Source organism: Danio rerio, chromosome 21, assembly GCF_049306965.1.
Source record: "Danio rerio strain Tuebingen ecotype United States chromosome 21, GRCz12tu, whole genome shotgun sequence".
In the NCBI taxonomy this organism is placed as follows: domain Eukaryota; kingdom Metazoa; phylum Chordata; class Actinopteri; order Cypriniformes; family Danionidae; genus Danio; species Danio rerio.
This window is the reverse complement of record NC_133196.1, coordinates 38,430,387-38,455,000: the sequence shown is the minus strand read 5'-3', so window position 1 is coordinate 38,455,000 and position 24,614 is coordinate 38,430,387. Positions and strand designations below refer to the sequence as shown.

The window sequence follows — 24,614 nt, the reverse complement described above, 5'->3', positions numbered from 1 at the left end:
CAGATTTATCATTCAACTAACTTGTACAAAGTCATTCTGTGGAAATGGCTAAACTTGTCTTCCATAAGATAAACTGTTTTGTTCTGTTTTGTTGACCCACTTTTCATTGTTAAAAGTGCCATAGAAATAAAAGTAAGTTGATTTGGTTAAACAGGGTTCAACACTAAGGATTTTTTCCTGTGGTTCAAATTTTTACTGCGGCTACACCAAAAAAAAGAGGTTAATAGCTATTTCCTAGCCACGTATTTTAAACAATGTGTCAAACATGACTGTATACATACATACATTTTTTTATTCAGCATAACTTTGTTTGAAATACAACTGACAATTTAAAAAAATGATATACATATACAACTCAGAAATCTATTGAATCTATCTATTAAAAAAAACAACAACAATGTTGGCTACAATTATGCATTATAGGCTTAAATTATATAGAGAAATAACAGTTGATGCGAGACTGCAGTCAGATCATGAAGCAGATCAATGTTCATCTCCCTTTCGGGTTGTCAGTGCAGAAATGAAGAAAACAATTGGCCTAAATATTATTAAAAAATTTAAATATGGAAAAATTATCGGATGGTAATTGATGGTTTTATAGTTTATCCTAACAGATAAACACCACTCTGTAATATTTCAGCATGTTTTCACTTTCGTATTTGACACTTAACGCACATTTGACAATAGGAATGACATCCCACCCTTTTTATATTTCTCTTTTCATATAGCTGTATATAAGGTTATTACATAACCATAATACACTGTGATATAGCCTGGCAATTTATTAATATTATTATTATTATCATTATTATGTATTTTTCTATGTTAATGCAACAATTGTGTTAATATTATTTATGTGACATTTTAATATTTATTTGCATTGTGGCTTTTATTTGGAAGTTTATTAAGGTGGCTGTATGTTTATTTTATTAAAATGTGTTCAATTTAATAATTTAATATTGTTTAAATATGAAAAAATTCTCAGTAAACTACCCGAGGACTCCATATTTTCTCCACATGCGATTTCATATTTTAAAATTCAGAAGAAAAAAAACATCGCAAAAAAAAAAAAAAAAATCTCAACAATTGGAAATCCAAACTTTTTGATTTAGAGCTAATTCGTATGAAATCGTACAATATCATTCATACAATTTGGTATGATTTAGGGGCGGGGTTGGGTGCCACGCCTCCTTTTTATCTACTTATACATTTATCTAACTTATACATTTAGCCACTAAACTGACAAAACACAAAATAGTTACGTTTTCTGGGATGAGGCAACAATTACACTTTCATCTTAGTCCACACAAAGATTCAACTTTTAAATTAGATTAAATGAATGTGGGCAAACAGTGATTTAAAATAGATTAATAGTTTAAAAATATTAAAATTATAATTAGTTTTTGTGAATTTATGCAACAAAAACACACCTGCACTACACGAAAACATTCATATATTGAATAAAAAGGCTTATTAACTCTTTTCCAGCAGGTTGCACATAAAATAACAGTATTTTTTCAGTTACTGCTGTAAGCAAAGCAGAATGACATCAAATCTCGTAGGATCTACTGGAGTAGTAGCAAGATTTTATTGATTTCATTAACTGCACCTCAATACTGACAGATTACATTAAGGCAAATTTTAGCATTCAACTATTGATTGTATTCAAGAACTATACAAAATTGAATATCTTGTAGAATAGCATTTAAGACATTTATAACATAAATTTACATATTTCTAAACTGATTTATCAAATTTTAATACTTTTTAAGACCCCGCAGACACTGGTTACAGTTTCGTCTTGTTCAAGAAGATGCCAGCATTTCTTAAGGAACCAAAGAAGAAACATTTTATTTTTTTCGAGTGATCAAACTGCCCATCACTAGACTTGTAGGCTATAACTTAAATCTTTTGTTTTAGTGGTGTTCATTTTGAGTTATGCTGAAGATATCCCTTGCATGCACATTGCAGACTATTATGTCTGTCTCTGCCTGAAATCAATATGTAATTTTTCCAAATATTATTCTCTATTTCCCTGAAAAGCAGGGTTTGCAAAGGGTCAATCAAATGTATTGAAATGAATCAGAAAGCAATATTTTTACCCTTCCTTTGTTGCTGATCCAAGTTATAAGAGCAACAAATATCACTTCTAGTTGATCATTTGGAAAAGTGGCAGAAGGTAGATTTTTCTGATGAATCATCTATTGAACTGCATCCAAATCATCACAAATGCTGCAGAAGACCTATTGGAACCTGCATGGACCCACGATTTTCACAGAAATCAGTCAATTTTGGTACAGGAAAAATCATGCTTTTGGGTTACATTCAGTATGGGTGCGTGCAAGTGATTTGCAGACTGGATGGCAACAACATCAGCCTGAGGTATCAAAACATTTGTTCTGCCCATTACATTACAAACCACATGAGTGGGCCAATTCTTTAGCAGGATAGGGCTCCTTCTCATAATTCAGCCTCAAGATTAAAGTTCCTGAAACCAAAGAAGGTAAAGGGGCTCTAGGATTGGCCAGCCCAGTCACCAGACATAAGTATTATTGAGAATGTCTGGGGTAAGATGAAGTAAGAGGCATTGGAGATGAATTCAAAGAATCTTGATGAACTCTGGTAGTCTTGCAAGAAGGCTTTCTTAGCCATTATTAATAAGCTATTTGAGTCATTGCAGAGAAGTATAGATACAGTCGTCCAAGCTCAAAGGAGTCATACACAATATTAAATCTTTTTCCACTGCAGCATGACTTTATATTCTATACTGTACATTATTTCTGTTAAGTGACAAGTCTTTTGTCTAAGCGAAGTCAGACCTTACTGTTCTAATTAAATAATTAAAAATCAAGACATGATCATATTTTATTTTGGTTAAATACATGTAATCCAGAGGCCTTTGCATTTCATATTAGCCACTTCTGATACCAACTGACCAACTATGAGTCAAGTTATTATTTGTTGTTCCTAAAACCTGTGTAGGCAACAAAACTTCTGTCAGGTAGGGAAAGTCAGTCTACTATCTTAAAAGCAATTTCTGATAAACAGCAGGGAAATTGTTCTAAATGGGGCGCTGCTGCACCAACACGGTTTGCCACAATCTTAACAGTAATAAGCTAACGCTATCACATGTGTAAGTGTCCGTGCGCTACATCGAGAGGACTCCAAGCCCCCCTGGGTCACTCACCAACAAGATGAAAGAAACTCAATATATATCGCCAAAGAGAAGGCCAAAGAATGAGAGAGGAATAAAGAGAGAAAAAAACCTAGATCTAACCTAGTTTATGACAACAATCCACCTTTGAAACTCATTAAAGGCCTTTCTGGTGGGGCCTGACGCACATTATCAGCACAGATTAATCAAGGGAGACGGGAGATGAACTCTCATTTTTTAAGAGGCAGCAACAGAGGGCTTTTTTGTCTTCAGATGAAAATCAATTAGTGGAGGTAAGGCCACGAGGAAAAAGCGGCATCACTCATCGCCGGCCCAAGTGGCAGAGTCTGTGATTTGTCTTCCGAGCTCGGCTGCTTAAGGGGGGCTGGTACCGCTGTCTCCCTGAAAATTAATTTCATATCTATATTCCGAATATCCCCCCCTACTCCCCCATTCACTCATGTGCGCCATCTCTTGGCCTTGTTTTTGAGCACCCCGTACACAAATGAGCTCTGATCAGCCTTGGGATACTCCAGTGATGTGAATCAACCAGAGGAGGAAGTAAATCTACTTTTCTAATTGAATTCAATGTTTTACGAGTTGGAAGTTGTTGTATTTTTTATATATATATATATATATCAGCACTTCCCACAGATTTGAAATATACTTGCGGTGGTAGCTGGATTGACACACCATTTACCATTATCACATAAATAGTTAACTATAGATTATTCAATGTGGTAATGTCATTGGCCCATGAACATTTCTTGCTTGTTGTTAAACTATTTCATATCAGTAACAAGAGGTGATTTAATCATAATATAATGCTATAACAGCTATTGTAACATTGTTTATCAATATGTTGAACTTTTTGGACTCTCAGAAGCTGTAGAAGTTTAAAATATAAAACAGGAAATATGTCAGGACCACTGTTATTGTTTACATCCCTCAAAATGGTCAATATGTGACACAATTTTTAACAATAATTATATTAATTATGACACTGTTATAGCATACATTGTTTCTTTTCAATGGGGTAAAGTCAAAATATTGTTAAAACAAATAATAAATCGACTATTTCTCTTACTTTTATGCTATTCAAGAGCCATGTGCACCCACTGACAAGTAAAGTCTGCTACTCTCGCTCGCAAGTTCAAAGCAAACTTGAAAGCCAAAGCATTTTAGATATGCATAAAATATGTAATACATTGGCATTATCAGTTTAATAAAATATACAGCTAATGAGAAAATAAATGACCGAAAAATAAAAACTCTAAGAAAATTATAATAATTACAAGATTAAAATGTGTAGATTATTTAAAAAGGGCAAACGAGTTGATTAACCATTACTAATGTATATAATATGCAGCCAGTTCAGACTAGTCATTTCATCCTTTCGAAGTATATAATATTTTTTTTCTGAGTTGTTTAGATTAGATTAGAATGAATTATTCTTATTATTATTTTTGAAATACTTTATAGGATTTTTTTGTACAAAACAAAAAAACTGTATAAAAAACCTATTTCATTCTCTCTCTCTCTCTCTCTCTATATATATATATATATATATATTAGAGATGTGCGGAGCAGCCAGTATTTGTATCTGTATTTGTTTAGGGGGGGAAAAGTATTTGTATTTGTATTCGAGTAAAATTCAAAATGGCGTAAAAATATATATTTTTTCTATTACAATTCTAATAGAAATCTAATAAAAGATTAATAAAGGGACTAAGACAAAAAGAAAATGAATGAATGAATGAATGAATGAATGAATGAATGAATGAATGAATGAATATGCATAGAAGATGTTGACAGACGTTTGATACCTCTGCCGATTTCACCTTTGCACACATTACATACAGTATCACTTTGTTTTATCTGCAGCATCACTGACTGTAAAATGAACTTGAACAAGTTTTGTTTTTTTTTGACTGGTGGAGGACCAAGAAATGGCTCAGCAGTAGTCTCACTCTTTTCTATTTCGGTGCCCAACTGTATTTGAGGAGTTTCAAGTTAATAAATGACGAGCGTACATTTTACTCCAGAGGTGTTATATAGATAACACTCTCTTCTGGTGCGCATGCACGCACGCAAGCACGCACGCACGCACGCACACACACACATACACACACACACACGAGTCCCAATAGCCCAGTGTATAAGTTACACTTTAAAAATTGTTGTATATATACACCTAAGCAGAGAAAATCCTTTTACACTATAGGCCCTATCATACACCCGACGCAATGTGGCCCAAGGCATGACGCAATCGTTGTTTGCGAGTTTCAGCTCGGCACAAGAGTCGTTTTGACCTTTTGCACCACGCTGTTTAAATAGCAAATGCATTTGCGCTCATATGTGCGCCCATAGGCGTTCTGGTCTAAAAAGGAAGGCGTGTTGAGGCGCATTGCTGGCACGTTGCTTTTTTGAGAAACTAAAATAGATTTTTAATAGACCAGATTAAAATCGGTCTATTGTCCGGCGCAGAGCGCGTTAGTTGTGCGCCACGCTTACACACTGCTTAATACACACAAGATGTAGAGCAATACGCAAATATCCTTACATATGAAAAAGAATAAAAATATTAAGGATATATAGGATATAATAAGGACATTTATATAGGATATAAATATATAGGATTAAAATATTACAAAACATATTATTTTCTAGCCTACATAAATATAAAAACCATACTTTCATACTCTCCCAGTTCAAAACTAGATTAAAGACCTATCTGTTTAGTAAAGCATACACTCAATGCATCACCTAGCGGGTTCCACACTGGCTCCTACATCTTTCTTATATACACTATGAACAGCAGCTACGCTAATTATTTTCTTTATTCTCTATTTTCACCTGGGGATACTCATCCCGAGGTCCTCAGATTATGCGGAGTCACTGATTGGATCCAAGACCAGCGACGTGATGATCCCAAGGATTCCATATCCGGGACCAGGCCATATCCTGAGCTGCTGCTGCGCTGATGGTCGTTGGGAGTGGAGAACATGAGTCTGATTCCAGCGACGCTCCAGGGACAGACGAGTCTTCGCTGAGGCCATCTTCCAGCCTAAACCACGACGAATGAAGTTCTGCACTAGACTTTTGGCCAGCGGAGAAATTAAAATGGTCGGGCCCAACTGAGTCTGGTTCTCTCAAGGTTTTTTTTCTTCACTCCCATCAGGTGAAGTTTTTTTTCCCTCTCCGCTGTCGCCACTGCCTCGCATGGTTCAGGATTGGTAGAGCTACGCATCGATGAATTGGCTCTTCAGTGTTTGAACTCTCAGTAATGATTAAATCACACTGAACTGAGCTAAACTAAACTGAACTTAAACACTAAAAACTGAACTACACTGTTCCAGTTACTGAACCACACTGTTCCAGTTACTATGACCATTTATGTGAAGCTGCTTTGACACAATCTACATTGTAAAAGCGCTATACAAATAAAGCTGAATTGAATTGAATTGAATTCTTCATCTCGGGGGCACCCGTGACATAAATATATATTTAGAATAAATAAAATAAAAAAATAACTGACATGAGTAAAAGTTAACATTTTCCCCACATGAAACTCACAAAGAAAAATGTTTATTTGATTGTTTTAACACCCAGGAATAATAATAATAATAATAATAATAATAATAATAATAATAATAATAATAATAATAAATATAGCTGCAAGCAGCAATTAACGGGGGTCAAGCAGTTTAGCAGGGTAAGGTCATATAGCAGTTAGGACGCCTTTAAGTAGTTTATTCGACAACGAAATATACGATTAGAGTGTTAAAGTTTATAGATTGAGCTAACAAATGTTTGATTAAACATTCCAAAAAACTATTTCGGATTTTTACATATTGGCAAATTTTTAATGAACATTTCGAGTGACCGCTTTTATGTCAAAGTGACCAGTATAAGCAGCCCTATGATATAATGTGTAGATCGAGTCATGGCACCTTAGACAAAGACATGACATGTCAAATTGTAAGTTAATCAGATAAATGGTTACTCAGATACAGTGATTTTACAATGTATAGCGCCATCATGTGGCCATTGTCTACGAGTTTTATGCTATGACCTTAGACTGACCTCTTGCATATGTGTAACAAGTTTGGTGAAAATATTTTAATTCCTTCATGAGTTATGGCTATTTTAGCTCTTCTTAATAAAAATGACAAAAGAGCAGTGAATAAGCTATTAGTAATCTCCTACTGCCATCTAGTGGCCATGGTGTAATTTATTTATGTGATTACAGCCATTTAGGTGTGCATAAACATATCCCTTCTATAATTGAGCATGTTCTAACTGTATAAAATGAAAAATTTGTATTTTATTAAAATAATTAAAAGTCTACAGAGTAAAAAGTGTGACAAGCTTTGACTAAATTTGATCTTAAATGCATTAACTGTGTTTATGCCATGTCAGTTTGGGATTCAGAATGCATTACATAACATTACATTACATTCTTTGTTATAGAGCAGTAAAATAAACATCAAGTGGTCTGTTACTGCCATCTAGAAGCCACAGCTGTGATTTTCTTTACACGTTTTAAAACAAGGTGTTTAATCATAGAACCAGTTTTACCTATTAGAATTATTATGAAGAGGTTAACTGGGACCAAATTAGATGTTTAATGCATAACAGTGTTTACATCAGGTCAAAATGTGATTCAGAATGATCCTAAATGCAATTTCCCTGACTTTAAACTCAAAAAATGTAAAACAACAAAGGTATACAAATGTTTTGAACAATAAATAAGTGGTCTTGTTGTGACATCTAGTGGTTAGAAATGGTAGGTGACAGTTGAAAGTCTGTGTTATAGTGGCTAAAATGATAGAATATTGAAAATGTGTTTGAGACCTTTAAACATCCAAGATGGGCAAAAAAAAAAAAACTTATAAATCATTTCAGTGATAAGTGTGTAAATGAAGCACATTTACTTCATTTTTAAGCCATTTTAGCATGTTTTTAGAACCATTTCCACTTTTATAGCGCCACCTATTGCCCAATCTCCACAAGATTTTGCATGTTTATTCACATTGATATGCCACATCTGCTCACCAATTTCTGTGATGTTTTGGGTTTTTCTTATTGGTTTACAGGCATGTAGGTTCGTGTAGACACGCCCCTTTTGTAAATGAGCCTGTTACAGCTATCTAAAATGGAAAGTTCAACTTTTTTTTGATAATTATTGATCTACTCAGTCCAGAGATTCATACAACACTGGTTTCGTTGCGATTGAGTTAAAAAGCAGGGACTAGTTCGCAAAAGTAGGTTTTGTTTATATTGATGGTTTTTTAATGAACGGTGTGAGTGACAGCAGTGGTTTTAGTCTCAAACTGTTCAGTATGAGCAGACCTATCATATGATATGTAGATTAAGTGTATTTGTGAAATAGTGTGTAAATGAAGCACATTTACTTTATTTTTAAGCCAATTGCCATGTTTTTAAGACTATTTTTGCTATTATAGCGCCACCTATGGTTTGATCTTCACAAAATTTTGCAAGTTTCATCTCCTTGATATGCCACATGTGCTCACCTAATTCTGTGTTGTTTTGGGCTTTCCTTATTGGTTTACAGGCATGTAGGTTCGTGTGGACACGCCCCTTTTGTAAATTAGCCTGTTACAGCTAGTCAAAGTGAAAAGTTCAACTTTTTTTTGATAATTATTGATCTACACAGTCCAGAGATTCCAACAACACTGATTTCGTCGCGATTGAACTAAAAACCAGGGACTAGTTCGCAAAAGTAGGTTTTTCCTATATTGATGAATATTTAACGAACGGTTTAAGTGACAGCAGTGGTTTGAGTGTCAAACTGTTCGGTATGAGCAGGCCTATCATATGATATGTATTTTGTGTGGTTGCGCAAAAGGTTGTGTGATACACAACCCATTACACACTAAAAATACGTAAAATCGCCCCCTAGAGGCCGATTTCTTTCAAAATTCTTACAGACCTCTAGGACCATGAGTCGAACATGCCCAGCGAGTTTCGTTTTGATCACTCATCGTTAACCTTGTTAAATGGCTGCTCAATTTTAATTGGCCAATGGCGGCCATGTTTTTTGAGATATGCGAATGTCCTTATAGTATGTTATGACAACTTGGTCAAAGACACTGCATGCCAAATTTCAAGCTGATTGGACAAATGGCTGTAAGGTTAGAGTCATTTTTATGTTTTTTTAGCTTTATAGCGCCACCATGTGGCCAAAGTCTGCGGGTTTTGCAGTGTCACCTCAAATTGAACGTATGCATGTGTGTACCAAGTTTGGTGATGATATCTCATTCCGTTCAAAAGTTATAGCTCCAATTAGCATTTAGCTTCAGTTAGCATCGAACATTGTTGTGTACTGTTTCGCGTGAGAATAAAAATGTCAACTTTTTTTTGATAATTATTGATATTCAGTGTCCATAAAACATTTGAGAGCTGGTTTGGTTTAGATTGAGTGTAAAACCTAGGACTAGTTCGCAAAAGTAGGTTTCGGACAAATCGCGATGTAGCGGGAAAACGGTGTGTCGTAGAGCAAAAATTTCTGCTATACACTTTTGTTCAGGTTAAGCCAAGGATTCAAAAAATGTAAAGTTTTTGAGTCTACGACAAACGGTGAACGTATAGCGGCCAAAAATGTCCAAAAAGTGTTTTTTTGGCGCCATAGCGCCACCTATGGTCTGATTTGGCTGATCTTTGGCCAGAACGTAGTGTACCGGGGTACTACCATCTGGCCAAGTTTCAGCTCTCTCGGCCTTACGGTTTGGTCTGGGCAATAGTGACTTCGGCAGAATAATAATAATAATAAATATAGCTGCAAGCAGCAATTAACGGGGGTCAAGCAGTTTAGCAGGGTAAGGTCATATAGCAGTTAGGACGCCTGTAAGTAGTTTATTCGACAACGAAATATACGATTAGAGTGTTAAAGTTTATAGATTGAGCTAACAAATGTTTGATTAAACACTCCAGAGAAGCAACTTCGATTTTTACATATTGACAAATTTTTAATGAAAATTTCGAGTGACCGCTTTTATGTCAAAGTGACCAGTATAAGCAGCCCAATGATATAATGTGTAGATCGAGTCATGGCACCTTAGACAAAGACACGACATGTCAAATTTTAAGTTAATCAGATAAATGGTTACTCAGATACAGTGATTTTACAATGTATAGCGCCACCATGTGGCCATTGTCTACGAGTTTTATGCTATGACCTTAGACTGACCTCTTGCATATGTGTAACAAGTTTGGTGAAGATATTTTAATTCCTTCATGAGTTATGGCTATTTTAGCTCTTCTTAATAAAAATGACAAATGAGCAGTGAATAAGCTATTAGTGATCTCCTACTGCCATCTAGTGGCCACAGTGTAATTTATTTATGTGATTACAGCCATTTAGGTGTGCATAAACATATCCCTTCTATAATTGAGCATGTTCTAACTATATAAAATAAAAAAATTGTATTTTATTAAAATAATTATAAATCTACAGAGTAAAAAGTGTAAAAAAGCTTTAATTAAATTTGATCTTAAATGCATTAACTGTGTTCATGCCATGTCAGTTTGGGATTCAGAATGCATTACATAACATTACATTACATTCTTTGCTATAGAGCAGTAAAATAAACATCAAGTGGTCTGTTACTGCCATCTAGAAGCAACAGTTGTGATTTTCTTTACACATGTTTTAAAACAAGGTGTTTATATATAGAACCAGTTTTACCTATTAGAATTATTATGAAGAGGTTAACTGGGACCAAATTAGATGTTTAATGCATAACAGTGTTTACATCAGGTCAAAATGTGATTCAGAATGATCCTAAATGCAATTTCCCTGACTTTAAACTCAAAAAATGTAAAACAACAAAGGTATGCAAATGTTTTGAACAATAAATAAGTGGTCTTGTGGTGACATCTAGTGGTTAGAAATGGTAGGTGACAGTTAAAAGTCTGTGTTATAGTGGCTAAAATGATAGAATATTGAAAATGTGTTTGAGACCTTTAAATATCCAAGATCGACAAAAAAAAAAACTTATAAATCATTTCAGTGATAAGTGTGTAAATGAAGCACATTTACTTCATTTTTAAGCCATTTTAGCATGTTTTTAGAACCATTTCCACTATTATAGCGCCACCTATTGCCCGATCTCCACAAGATTTTGCATGTTTATTCACATTTATATGCCACATCTGCTCACCAATTTCTGTGCTGTTTTGGGTTTTCCTTATTGGTTTACAGGCATGTAGGTTCGTGTAGATACGCCCCTTTTGTAAATGAGCCTGTTACAGCTATCTAAAATGGAAAGTTCAACTTTTTTTTGATAATTATTGATCAACTCAGTCCAGGGAATCATACAACACTGGTTTCGTCGCGATTGAGTTAAAAATCAGGGACTAGTTCGCAAAAGTAGGTTTTGTTTATATTGATGGTTTTTTAATGAACAGTTTGAGTAACAGCAGTGGTTTTAGTCTCAAACTGTTCAGTATGAGCAGACCTATCATATGATATGTAGATTAAGTGTTTTTTGTGAAATAGTGTGTAAATGAAGCAAATTTACTTTTTTTAAGCGATTTAGCATTATTTAAAGACTATTTTTGCTATTATAGCGCCACCTATGGTTTGATCTTCACAAAATTTTGCAAGTTTCATCTCGTTGATATGCCACATGTGCTCACCAATTTCTGTGATGTTTTGGGCTTTCCTTATTGGTTTACAGGCATATAGGTTCGTGTGGACACGCCCCTTTTGTAAATTAGCCTGTTACAGCTAGCCAAAGTGAAAAGTTCAACTTTTTTTTGATAATTATTGATCTACACAGTCCAGAGATTCCAACAACACTGGTTTCGTCGCGATTGAATTAAAAACCAGGGACTAGTTCGCAAAAGTAGGTTTTTCCTATATTGATGAATATTTAACGAACGGTGTAAGTGACAGCAGTGGTTTGAGTGTCAAACTGTTCGGTAGGAGCAGGCCTATCATATGATATGTAGTTTGTGTGGTTACGCAAAAGGTTGTGTGATACACAACCCATTACACCTTAAAATTGCGTAAAATCGCCCCCTAGTGGCCGATTTCTTTCAAAATTCTTACAGACCTCTAGGACAATGAGTCGAACATGCCCAGGGAGTTTCGTTCCGATCGCTGATCGTTAACCTTGCTAAATGGTTGCACAATTTTAATTGGCTAATGGCGGCCATGTTTTTGGAGATGTGCTTTTGTCCTTATAATATGTTATGGCAAACTGGTCAAAGACACTGCATGCCAAATTTCAAGCTGATCGGACTAACGGTTGTAAGGTTAGAGTCATTTTATGGTTTTTAAGCTTTATAGCGCCACCATGTGGCCAAAGTCCGCTGTTTTCGCACTGTCACATCAAATTGAGCTTATACATGTGTGTACCAAGTTTGGTGATGATATCTTATTCCGATCAAAAGTTATAGCTCCATTTAGCATTTAGCTTCAATTAGCATCGAACATTGTTGTGTACTGTTTCAAGTGAGAATAAAAATGTCAACTTTTTTTTGATAATTATTGATATTCAGTGTCTAAAGAACATTTGAGAGCTGGTTTAGTTTAGATTGAGTGAAAAACCTAGGACTAGTTCGCAAAAGTAGGTTTCGGACAAAACGCGATGTAGCGGGAAAACGGTGCGTCGTAGAGCAAAAAGTGCAGCTGTGCACTTTTGTTGGGGCTAACCCAAGGATTGAAAAAATGTAAAGTTTTTGAGTGTACGACAAACGGTGAATGTATAGCGGTCAAAAATGTCCAAAATGTTGGTTTTTGGCGCTGTAGCGCCACCTATGGTCCGATTTGGCTGATCTTTGGTGAGAATGTAGTGTACCGGGGTACTACAATCTGGCCAAGTTTCAGCTCTCTCGGCCTTACGGTTTGGTCTGGGCAATAGTGACTTCGGCAGAATAATAATAATAATAAAAATCCTAACAAATACAATAGGGTTTCAGCGCTACGCGCTTGACCCCCTAATAATAAATATAGCTGCAAGCAGCAATTAACGGGGGTCAAGCAGTTTAGCAGGGTAAGGTCATATAGCTGTTATGACGCCTGTAAGTAGTTTATTCGACAATGAAATATATTATTAGAGTGTTAGAGTTTATAGATTGAGCTAACAAATGCTTGAATAAACACTCCAGAAAAGCAACTTCAGTTTTTACATATTGACAAATTTCTTAACAACATTTCGAGTAACCGCTTTTATGTCAAAGTGACCAGTATAAGCAGCCCTATGATATAATGTGTAGATCGAGTCATGGTACCTTAGACAAAGACACCGCATGTCAAATTTTAAGTTAATCAGATAAATGGTTACTCAGATACAGTGATTTTACAATGTATAGCACCAGCATGTGGCCAATGTCTACGAGTTTCGTGCTATGACCTTAGACTGACCTCTTGCATATGTGTAACAAGTTTGGTGAAGATATTTTAGCTCATTCATGAGTTATGGCTATTTTAGCTCTACTTAATAAAAATGACAAAAGAGCAGTGAATAAGCTATTAGTGATCTCCTACTGCTATCTAGTGGCCACGGTGCAATTTATTTATGTGATTACAGCCATTTAGGTGTGCATAAACATATCCCCTCTATGATTGAGCATGTTCTAACTATATAAAATGAAAATTTGTATTTTATTAAAATAATTAAAAATCTACAGAGTAAAAAGTGTGACAAGCTTTGACTAAATTTGATCTTAAATGCATGAACTGTGTTCAGGCCATGTCAATTTGGGATTCAGAATGCATTACGTTACATTATATTCTTTGCTACAGAGCAGTAAAATAAACAATAAGTGGTCTGTTACTGCCATCTAGTTGCCACAGTTGTGATTTTCTTTACACATGTTTTAAAACAAGGTGTTTAATTATAGAAGCAGTTTTACCTATTAGAATTATTATGAAGAGGTTAACTGGGACCAAATAAGATGTTTAATGCATAACAGTGTTTACATCATGTCAAAATGTGATTCAGAATGATCCTAAATGCAATTTCCCTGACTTTAAACTCAAAAAACAAAGGTATGCAAATGTTATGAATAATAAATAATTTGCCTTTTGCTGAAATCTAGTGGTTCAATTTGGTAGGTGACCTTTAAAAGTCTGTTACAGTGGCTGAAATGATAAAATATTGAAAATATGTGTTTTGAGACCTCTAAAACATCCAAAAAGGACAAAAAATTTAACATGTAAATAATTTAAGTGACAAGCTTGTATCAAACTTGTAATAGTGTGTAAATTAAGCACATTTACTGCATTTTTAAGCCATTTTGGCATGTTTTTAGGACCATTTTTACTATTATAGCGCCACCTATTGCCCGATCTCCACAAAATTTTGCATGTTTATTCACATTGATATGGCACATGTGCTCATCAATTTCTGTGATGTTTTGGGCTTTCCTTATTGGTTCACAGGTATGTAGGTTCGTGTAGACACGCCCGCTTTGTAAATAAGCCTGTTACAGCTATCTAAAATGGAAAGTTCAACTTTTTTTTGATAATTATTGATCTGCTCAGTCCAGAGGTTCATACAACACTGGTTTCGTTGCGATTGAGTTAAAAACCAGGGACTAGTTCGCAAAAGTAGGTTTTGTTTATATTGATGGTTTTTTGATGAACGGTGTGAGTGACAGCAGTTGTTTTAGTGTCAAACTGTTCGGTATGAGCAGACCTATCATATGATATGTAGATTAAGTGTATTTGTGAAATAGTGTTTAAATGAAGCACATTTACTTTATTTTTAAGCCATTTGGCATGTTTTTAAGACTATTTTTGCTATTATAGCGCCACCTATGGTTTGATCTTCACAAAATTTTGCAAGTTTCTTCTCGTTGATATGCCACATGTGCTCACCAATTTCTGTGATGTTTTGGGCTTTCCTTATTGGTTTACAGGCATGTAGGTTCGTGTGGACACGCCTTTTTTGTAAATTAGCCTGTTACAGCTAGCCAAAGTGAAAAGTTCAACATTTTTTTGATAATTATTGATCTACACAGTCCAAAGATTCTAACAACACTGGTTTCGTTGCGATTGAGTGAAAAACCAGGGACTAGTTTGCAAAAGTAGGTTTTTCATATGTTGATGAATATTTATTAAACGGTGTAAGTGACAGCAGTGATTTTAGTGTCAAACTGTTCGGTATGAGCAGGCCTATCATATGATATGTATTTTGTGTGGTTGCGCAAAAGGTTGTGTAATACACAACCTATTACACAGTAAAAATATGTAATATCGCCCCCTAGTGGCCGATTTCTTTCAAAATTCTTACAGACCTCTAGGACCATGAGTTGAACATGCCCAGCGAGTTTCGTTCCGATCACTCATCGTTAACCCTGTTAAATGGCTGCTCAATTTTAATTGGCCAATGGCGGCCATGTTTTTTGAGGTATGCCAATGTCCTTATAGTATGTTATGACAACTTGGTCAAAGACACTGCATGCCAAATTTCAAGCTGATTGGACTAATGGCTGTAAGGTTAAAGCAATTTTTATGTTTTTTTAGCTTTATAGCGCCACCATGTGGTTAAAGTATGCGAGTTTTGCACTGTGACCTCAAGTTGACGTTATACATATGTGTTACAAGTTTGGTGATGATATCTTATTCCATTCAAAAGTTATAGCTGCAATTAGCATTTAGCTTCAATTAGCATCGAACATTTTTGTGTACTCTTTCGCGCGAGAATAAAAATTTCAACTTTTTTTTGATAATTATTGATATTCAGTGTCCAGAGAACATTTGAGAGCTGGTTTGGTTGAGATTGAGTGAAAAACCTAGGACTAGTTCGTAAAAGTAGGTTTCGGACAAATGGCGATGTAGCGGGAAAACGGTGCGTCGTAGAGCAAAAATTTCTGCTATACACTTTTGTTCGGGCTAACCCAAGGATTGAAAAAATGTAAAGTTTTTGAGTCTACGACAAACGGTGAACGAATAGCGGCCAAAAATGTCCAAAATATTGGTTTTTGGCGCCATAGCGCCACCTATGGTCCGATTTGGCTGATCTTTGGTGAGGATGTAGTGTACCGGAGTACTACAATCTGGCCAAGTTTCAGCTCTCTCGGACTTACGGTTTGGTCTGGGCAATAGTGATTTCGGCAGAATAATAATAATAATAATAAAAACTTTAACAAATACAATAGGGTTTCAGCGCTACGCGCTTGACCCCCTAATAATAATAATAAAAATCTTAACAAAAACAATAGGGTTTCAGCGCTTCGCGCTTGACCCCCTAATGATGTATCATAATAATAAAATGTCAACAAACTCTTTTCTGCTGCCTTACTAAAATGAGTGCTTAAGCATTTAATTGAACCCACATCAGCATAAAAACAGTATAATGTACACTTGGACTTTTACATTATAACACTACAGGGGCTAACACTACCAGAAATTCAACTACATTCACTACTTACTTGTTGGACTCCTTATCCACAACAAGGCATTGCACAGAGTGTCGCAGACAATAAATTCCTCCAAATACGGCACACATTCTGCAGAAAGAGAAAAAAAAGCAACACCTTAGACACACTTGCATTTATATAACATCCAAGACCGCTAAACACCCATAATTTTATCTGATGGCTTGACATTAAGAGGGCTGATCACACCTTGTCGGCACGAAAAGGACAATATCCAATTCATTTGACAAGGCAAAAATGTCACCAAGATCTTACAATGTGTTAACTTCACAAGTAAGCCTTTTTGTCATGTAGTCTTGGGATTCTGTGGTGATAAAGTAAAGCAGAGCGATCGAATTAAAAACACAAGGACAAACTGTTTTAAAATGTAAGCCCAAAAGCAAACTTAATTAGAAAGAGATGAGCACAGATTGGCATACAACAGCCAACGCTATAAATTACACTAAACTAGAAGTTTTCGTTTTTTAATGTTAATGTTGTTAATGTAATATAACATTAGATATAATATAATAGTGTTGTCACGACACCAAAATTTTGACTTCGATACACCTAAATTAAATATCATGATAATAACAATTCCTTACATTTATATAGCGCCTTTCTGGACATTCAAAGCGCTTGGGGGAATAATATTAAAATGATACTACACCATTTTTTCCCTTTTAAAATGTTATTTATTAATGAACTCTCAATGTTTGCTGTGAGATTAAACAGAGTTGAACCATTTTTAAAAGTAAAACAAATATAGAAATATAAACTAATTTCGACAGCAATCCAGCTGAGCCGTTTTAACATAAATAAATAGTTGCAGCGTGGTTTAAAAAAAATTATAGACAAAAGTTCAACTTTTTTTGGTCTGGTTCTCTTCATATTTTTACATATTGATGTAACATATGACGAGACATGCAGTTTAAGCTGTCCATGATGCCATCTACTAATAAAAATGGGTATTTGTTAATTCAATTCCATTCATCTTTATTTTTTATAGTGCTTTTAAAATGTAAATTGTGTCAAAGCAGCTCGACAGAAGTTCTAGTAAATTGAAACTATGTCAGTCCAGTTTAAGATTTAAAGTTCAGTTCAGTTCAGTGTGGTTTAATTTTCACTGCTGAAAGTCCAAACACAGAAGGGCAAATCCATCTATGCATAGCTTTACAAGTCCCAAACCAAGAAGGCCAGTGGCGAGGAACAAACTTCACCAATTGACAAAAGGGAAGGGAAAAAAAACCTTGAGAGAAACCAGGCTTAGTCTGGCCCGACTATTTCTCCTCTGGCCAAAAAGACATACATTTATGTTGTTCCTCTGACAAGATATTATTACATCATCCGATAGCTTTAGATGATGTTAACAGACTATTACTTAAATTTTTTGTCATGTGGTATGACTGTCCAAGTTAAGTGTGTCCATACTAATATGAAAATGTATTATCAGCACTCGTAGTAAAGACATAATTAGCGTGTATTAATGGAACCTTATTGTAAAGCATTAAATATGCATTTTCTTATTTAATTTACAGAGGAATAAAAATTAGAATGACTTAATTTGTTATTTCATGTTTAATGGATACCTGGATACCTATTGCAAAGTGTTATAGTGTTGTGTTGTATTGTATTAATGTGTTAACATGTTAATTAATTGTGGTCTTTTGTACACTGCAAAGCCCAACAGTGAATTTTATCAAATGAAATGTTTAGTGTAGTTAACTCAAAATTGACTACTCATTTGAAAAGAATTTTAAACAGAGTGGAAGGTAATGAGTTAATTAAATACCTTATTACTTCAACTTAAATGTAGTAAGTTCACAATACACATATAGATTAGTTTAACTCAAACAATTTGTAGCAATCGGTTTCCTCAAACGGTTTGAGCTGCCTTACCTTATTGGGTTTTACAGTACTCAGTTGGTTTGAGTTCTCTTCATTTATTGGGTTTTACTGTGCTCATATAGCTTCATTTACTCAAATGGATTAAGTTCACAGTATTCATTTAGATTAGTTTTTGAACTTAAATGGTTTGTTGCAATCCGTTTCCTCAAATGGTTTGAGTTACCTTACTTTTTGGGTTTTACAGTGTAGCACATTTATTAAAGCAAAAATTTGCATGTTAAAGAGCCGATATTATGGGTTTTTGAAAATGCCCTTCCATGTAGTGTGTAAAAAAGCTCTAAGTGAAGTGAAGTATCCAGCTAAGGCTTAAATCTGTAAGTGTACAGTGTTTAAAACTGTTGATTCATCTATGAAAGAGTCGATTCATAGTGCTTCAAACGAGTCATCTTGATAACGAGTCATTAGGTGTTTCGCCATGACGTGATAACGAAACCAAGTTATTCATGTGCATGCGCAAACCCGGGAAATTTGAAACCTGCGGCCCCGCCCTCTAACACAGAAAACCACACACACACACACAAACATGCCGGCCGATTGAAGTCACACTACAGATGGATATTATTGAGTCTCTACCCAAAGATGAAATCTCAACATTATAACCCTTGAGCAGTTGGAAACTACTGGAAACTACAAGCTACAAAGAATACTCCTCGCCAGTTCTTGAAGTTTTTGCTCAATAAAATAGTCGTCTGTATTTTCAAGTCCATCGTCTGTATTTACATTCACCCACTGGCAGCTAAAATCCACACCTTACACTATCGAGCGTGCATGAACTGTGATTACTTTTCTAATGTTGATTAGCTGCTGGGCATTTCACTCTGTCAATCGCTGAAGGCCGTCAGTGTCGACCAATCGCAACAGACTGTCATCTGTCCAATCAGCGCAGATTAGCTTCGCGCTAAGGAGGGGTTTGGGAACAAATGAATCACTGGACGATTCATATGGGAGTATAATATGAGTAAATAAATGCAGATTATAAGACCATGAAAGTGTTTTTTGACCTTGCATGCATATTAAACTGTTGTTGGAGACCCTTACAACCAAAATATGACCCTATTTCATGTATAATATGGGCTATTTAATGTTTTTTGTTTATCATGTTTATATTTAATATTTTTTGCGATTGTCAAAATGCTGAAAACCTGTAACCATTGACTTCCATGGTAGGAAAATCAAATAATTTGAAAGTCAAAGGTTACCGATTTCCTTCAAAATATCTTCTTTTGTTCAACAGAAAAAACACACAAGAGTTTAAATCAAGTAAAGAGCAAGTAAGAGGTGACGAAATTATCACTTTTGGGTGAACTATTCCTTAATGAACATATTAATTTCGTATATGTTTCTTAGGGGAGTATAGATAACCTTTATAAACATATTTTTTTATTTGTTCATACAATCAGCCCCATTAGCCACCAACTCATATACCACACAAGAAGGCCAGAGGTTAGGTACGGGGACCACATTAAAATGTCTAAAGACAGATGGTGAGATGGAAAGAGACTCTTTTTCTGCTCACTCCAAGCTTACGAGATGGAAAAAAAAAACTTCTGGCCTTGTCTGCCCAGATTAATATAGAGACATGGCATCTTAATAAAGTGCAAAGATGAAAAAAAAAAAGAAAGTCTAAATATGCCAGCAATCATCTGGGCCCATCTCCTGTCCTCCACAGAAGCCCATAGAGGCAGCGGGGAAGCCCTTTGATGTCATTAACCCTAACTGACAGACGTTTAAGCTGATATTACTCTAATTAACTGCCCGCTGTCGGCCGCAATGATGCAGTCGGGCAGAGTGCGTGGGCACTGCCTTTCCCTCTCCAGGCCCCAGCACTCGCCCTGGCGACATCACTCGCCATCACGGCTAAATTAACAGTTGTGAAAATCCAGTACCCCCACAAGCCCCTGCTCTTTATAGCCTCTAAATGGCATTTCAGTTCCTATCAAGACGGGAATCAGGGGACGTGATTTTTTAATACGGTAGCAAAACAATGGAGGCCATTAATAGCCCGACGCCATGACAGCGCGCTCACCGATGATTTATGAGTTTGTGTATAATTTGATTATGCTATTAATTCCACTGATTACAGCTGCAGCGAGTGTGGAGAAGGTCACATCCAAAATAAATCTTCGACAACTCCCTCTTTCTCGTCACCTAACACTACAGCCCCCCCTCCTTTTACCCCGCCGACATCCACACAAAACAACTGCCTCCAACTAGTTATTTCTGTAATTAAAAAGTAATGTAACAAGAAGCACAAACAAGCTTCGGGCTCTAATGGCAACATCATGGTAAAGCTTCAAATAAATTGAACGGAGACTTGTAAGGACGGAGGCTTTTTTTCATGCTGCGGGAAACACAACGGTGTGATACCCGAGCGTTTTTTTTTAGAGATAACAGGTTAAGATAGCTATAGGCTGCAATCCATAACGAATTTCGCTTTGCAAGTTAAAACGCTCTACTTTGTGTTATTGATATCGATCTGTAAAGAGATGTTAAGGTAAGTTAAAAAATAAAAAAGGTCATTCTTAAACTATTTGGAAGTAAGGCAAATGTGTTGAATGTGAAAATGTGTTAAATGTGTTGGAAAAATATACTATAGCTTGGGAGCTCAGTAATCTACATCACGTCAAGTCCAAGCCAGAGTTGTGGACCAAAGAGCACACAATGAAAATCAAAGCAAATCACAACAGAAAACGCAAACAATTTTATAGTAATATCTTTCGAAAAACAATTCACAAACATGCCAACCTGATTTCACTAAGTAGGACATGTTCCTGTATAAACACTTATGTTAATCATGGAGCAACATTCCTATCAGCCAATTAGAATTAAGGTATATGTTTACCATTTATATTAAGTTTAGGCTTACGGTTAGGGTTATGCACTTCTAAATGATTGTTACCCAACTATTATTCCCATCTGATTTTGGGAATGATTTACACTTATGGTTGGATTTATGGGTAGGGAATGGGCATGGATTGGATTTTCAAACAAAAATGATGTTCCAGGATCGCATCGTACATTTATAAACGTTTTTCTTTTTTTTTGTGTGTGTGTCTGTGAAGCGGTTTTGCATTCCATAACATTCTGAGCACAGATACAGAGGGTACGGATCCACCTAATGAATGAGTAACTAACAATAACGTTGTCTCGATAACTAACAGGGCATCAAGAGTTGCCGCAAAAAAAGATTTCCATATATGATTTTCTTCTTTGTTTTTAGCACAAGCGCTTACTGTTCATTGCTGATGAATGTATATATGACACAATAAATCAATAGAGATCAATGGGAATCAGGGTCCCTTGTTCTAAATATCAAGAATGCATTGTGCAATAACACCACAATTCCTTTCCATTTTCTCACATATTCAGTAGCTATGTTTCCATTCACCTATTTTTCTGCACATTTTTGACAAACGCATAAAAAATAATAAAAATATTATATATATATTGGTTAATGGAAACTCCAAGATGCGCATGATTTTTGAAAATGCAACATAAAAAATGTATGTGCATTACTTAGTAGGACAAAATTTTTATTCGTTAGGAAAAGATGAGCATGATCAACAATGGAAATACTTTTACTGAATAAATACCAGTATGCGCATTAAAAAAGTCATGTGAGTTTGTTATTAGAGATCATGTGATAATAAAAATGTGTGTGTACGGACAAACTAGCAGGCTGAGCACATTGTAAAACATCAGAAATGTTTTTTTGGTCATTCTAAAATGCCTTAATCATTTCATTTTAGTGTTATTATATTATTAATGACCTCCAGAACTGTCAAGAGCATTTGTGCTCTGCGTTTCACAACTTTAAACACCACAATGCGTTCATTGCGTGTCGGTATCTTCTTCTGAGGCGCAAGTCATTTATTAAATGAAGAAAAGATTTGCGCAGCTTCTCCTACCTACTCTCTTGTAAGAATGTTCACTTGGAATGTTTCTTAAATATCTGCAAACATATTATGGTATTTTCAGATTTTAGAAGAGTCAAAAACAGACATAAAGCAACTTTAATTCACTACATACATTGATAATAGACAGTTTAAACCAGGGGTCACCAAACTTGTTCCTGGAGGGCCAGTGTCCTGCTGATTTTAGCTCCAACCCTAATCAAACACACCTGAACAAGTTAATCAAGGTCTTACTAGGTATACTTGAAACACCCAGGCAGGTGTGTTAAGGCAAGTTGGAGGTAAACACTGGAGGGACACCGGCCCTCCAGGACAGAGATTGGTGACCCCTGGTTTAAACAGTCTAAACAATTAGATACTCCATAATGACAAATAAGCATACACAAAAGTTCATACATTTATTCGTTCATTTTCTACTGCTTTTCAGGGGCTGGGTTACAGGAGCAGCAGTCTTAAAAGAGAAAAAAGAGAACTTAAAAGAGAACTTCTCTCTCCCCAGACACTTCCTCTAGCTCCTCCGGGGGGGGGGTCCTGAGGCGTTCCCAGGCCAGCCAAGAGACATAATCCCTCCAGCGTGTCCTGGGTCTTCCCCGAGGCCTCCTCCAGGAGGAACATGCCGGGAACACCTCCCTAGGTAAGTGTCCAGGAGACATCCGAAACAGATGCCCGAGACACCACAGCTGACTTCTCTCAATGTGGAGGAGCAGCAGCTCTAGTCCGAGCTCCTTCCTGGTAACAGAGCTCCTCACCCTATAAATAAGGGTGCGCCCTGCCATTCAGTGAAGAAAACTCATTTCGGCTGCTTGTATCTGAGATCTTGTCCTATTGGTCATGACCCAAAGCGCATGACTATAGGTGAGTGTAGGAACCCTGATTGACCGGTAAATCGAGAGCTTTGCCTTTCGGCTCAACTCCTTCTTTAACACAATGGACCAGTACATTGACCGCATTACTGCTGCCGCTGCACCAATCCGCCTGTCAATCTCACGTTCCATCCTTCCTTCACTCGTAAACAAAGCGCCAAGATACTTGAACTCCTCCACCTGGGGTAAGGACTTTCCTCCAACCTGGAGATGGCAAACCACTTTTCCGGTAGAGCACCATGGCCTGGGACTTTGAGGTGGTGATTCTCATCCCAGCCGCGTCACACTCGACAGCAAACTGCCCTAGTGCATGCTGAAGGTCCATGTTCGATGAAGCCAATGAAACAACATCGTCTGCGAATGACAGAGATGATTTCCTGTGGTCCCCAAACCGGACCCCCTCGAGCCCAAGGCTGCGCTTTGAAATTCTGTCTATAAAAATTATTAACAGAATTGGTGACAAAAGGGAACAGCCCTGCCGGTATTACACATGCACTGGAAACAAGTCTGACTTATTGCCGACAATGTGAACCAGACTCCTACTCTGTTCATACAGGGACAAGACAGCCCTTAACAGAGCGCCTCTGAATCCATATCCCCAGAGCACCTTCCACAGAATGCCACGAGGGACACAATCGAATGCCTTCTCCTAGTCCACAAAACACATGTGGACTAGTTGGGCACAGAGCTAATCCAGTGTACTACGGCCTGGACGAAAACCGCATTTTTCCTCCAGGATCCTAGATTCAACCATTGGCCAAAAAAGTAATGAATAAGAAAATAAAACACAGAGATATATGCTTATATTGGTGCTGGGCAAAAAATAATTGCATCCAAAATAGTTTTGACATAGTTTAAGTGTGTGTACATATATAAATATACACATGCATGCATATATGATACAAGTTATATGTGCATTTAAAATGTCTATGGAACAAAGTTGTTTTGTGCAGTTTTGTTTCTGTGCATGTTTATCACATATACATAATAAATATGTAGAACACACACATATTGTCAAAAATTTTATTTTGGATTCGATTAATCACGATTAATCTTTGCCCAGCACTTATTTATATACAACTTTACTTTTTCGTCCCGTTTGATTAAAACCCAAAATGTAACACTAACCTTCTTTAAACAAAAGAGCAAAACAATCTGTACAATTTCCCAACAGATAGTCAATAATGGCCCGGAATTGAAGCCATTAATCTAAAAGATCTGGAATGCATCCCTAGTGACCAGTTAGATCTCAGTCTATTAAACACAGGGAAGAATAGATTGACTCAGTTGATTAAAGCAATACAACAAAACAACAACAACAACAAAAATCCTTATGGCAGATTTGGACACGCTCCTCCTCCTCAAAAACCAAACCAGGTT

At 36.1% G+C, this 24,614-nt stretch overlaps 1 protein-coding gene across 2 annotated transcripts in view; it reads right to left on the bottom strand.

The window, feature by feature from the left end:
* The window catches only part of chm (CHM Rab escort protein), a 120,619-nt gene that overhangs the window by 47,841 nt on the left and 48,164 nt on the right, over positions 1-24,614 (bottom strand). For both annotated transcript variants that reach the window (XM_073934404.1, NM_203461.1), the window contains 1 exon segment: positions 16,565-16,642. In XM_073934404.1, coding sequence (XP_073790505.1) covers positions 16,565-16,642 — 78 coding nt within the window.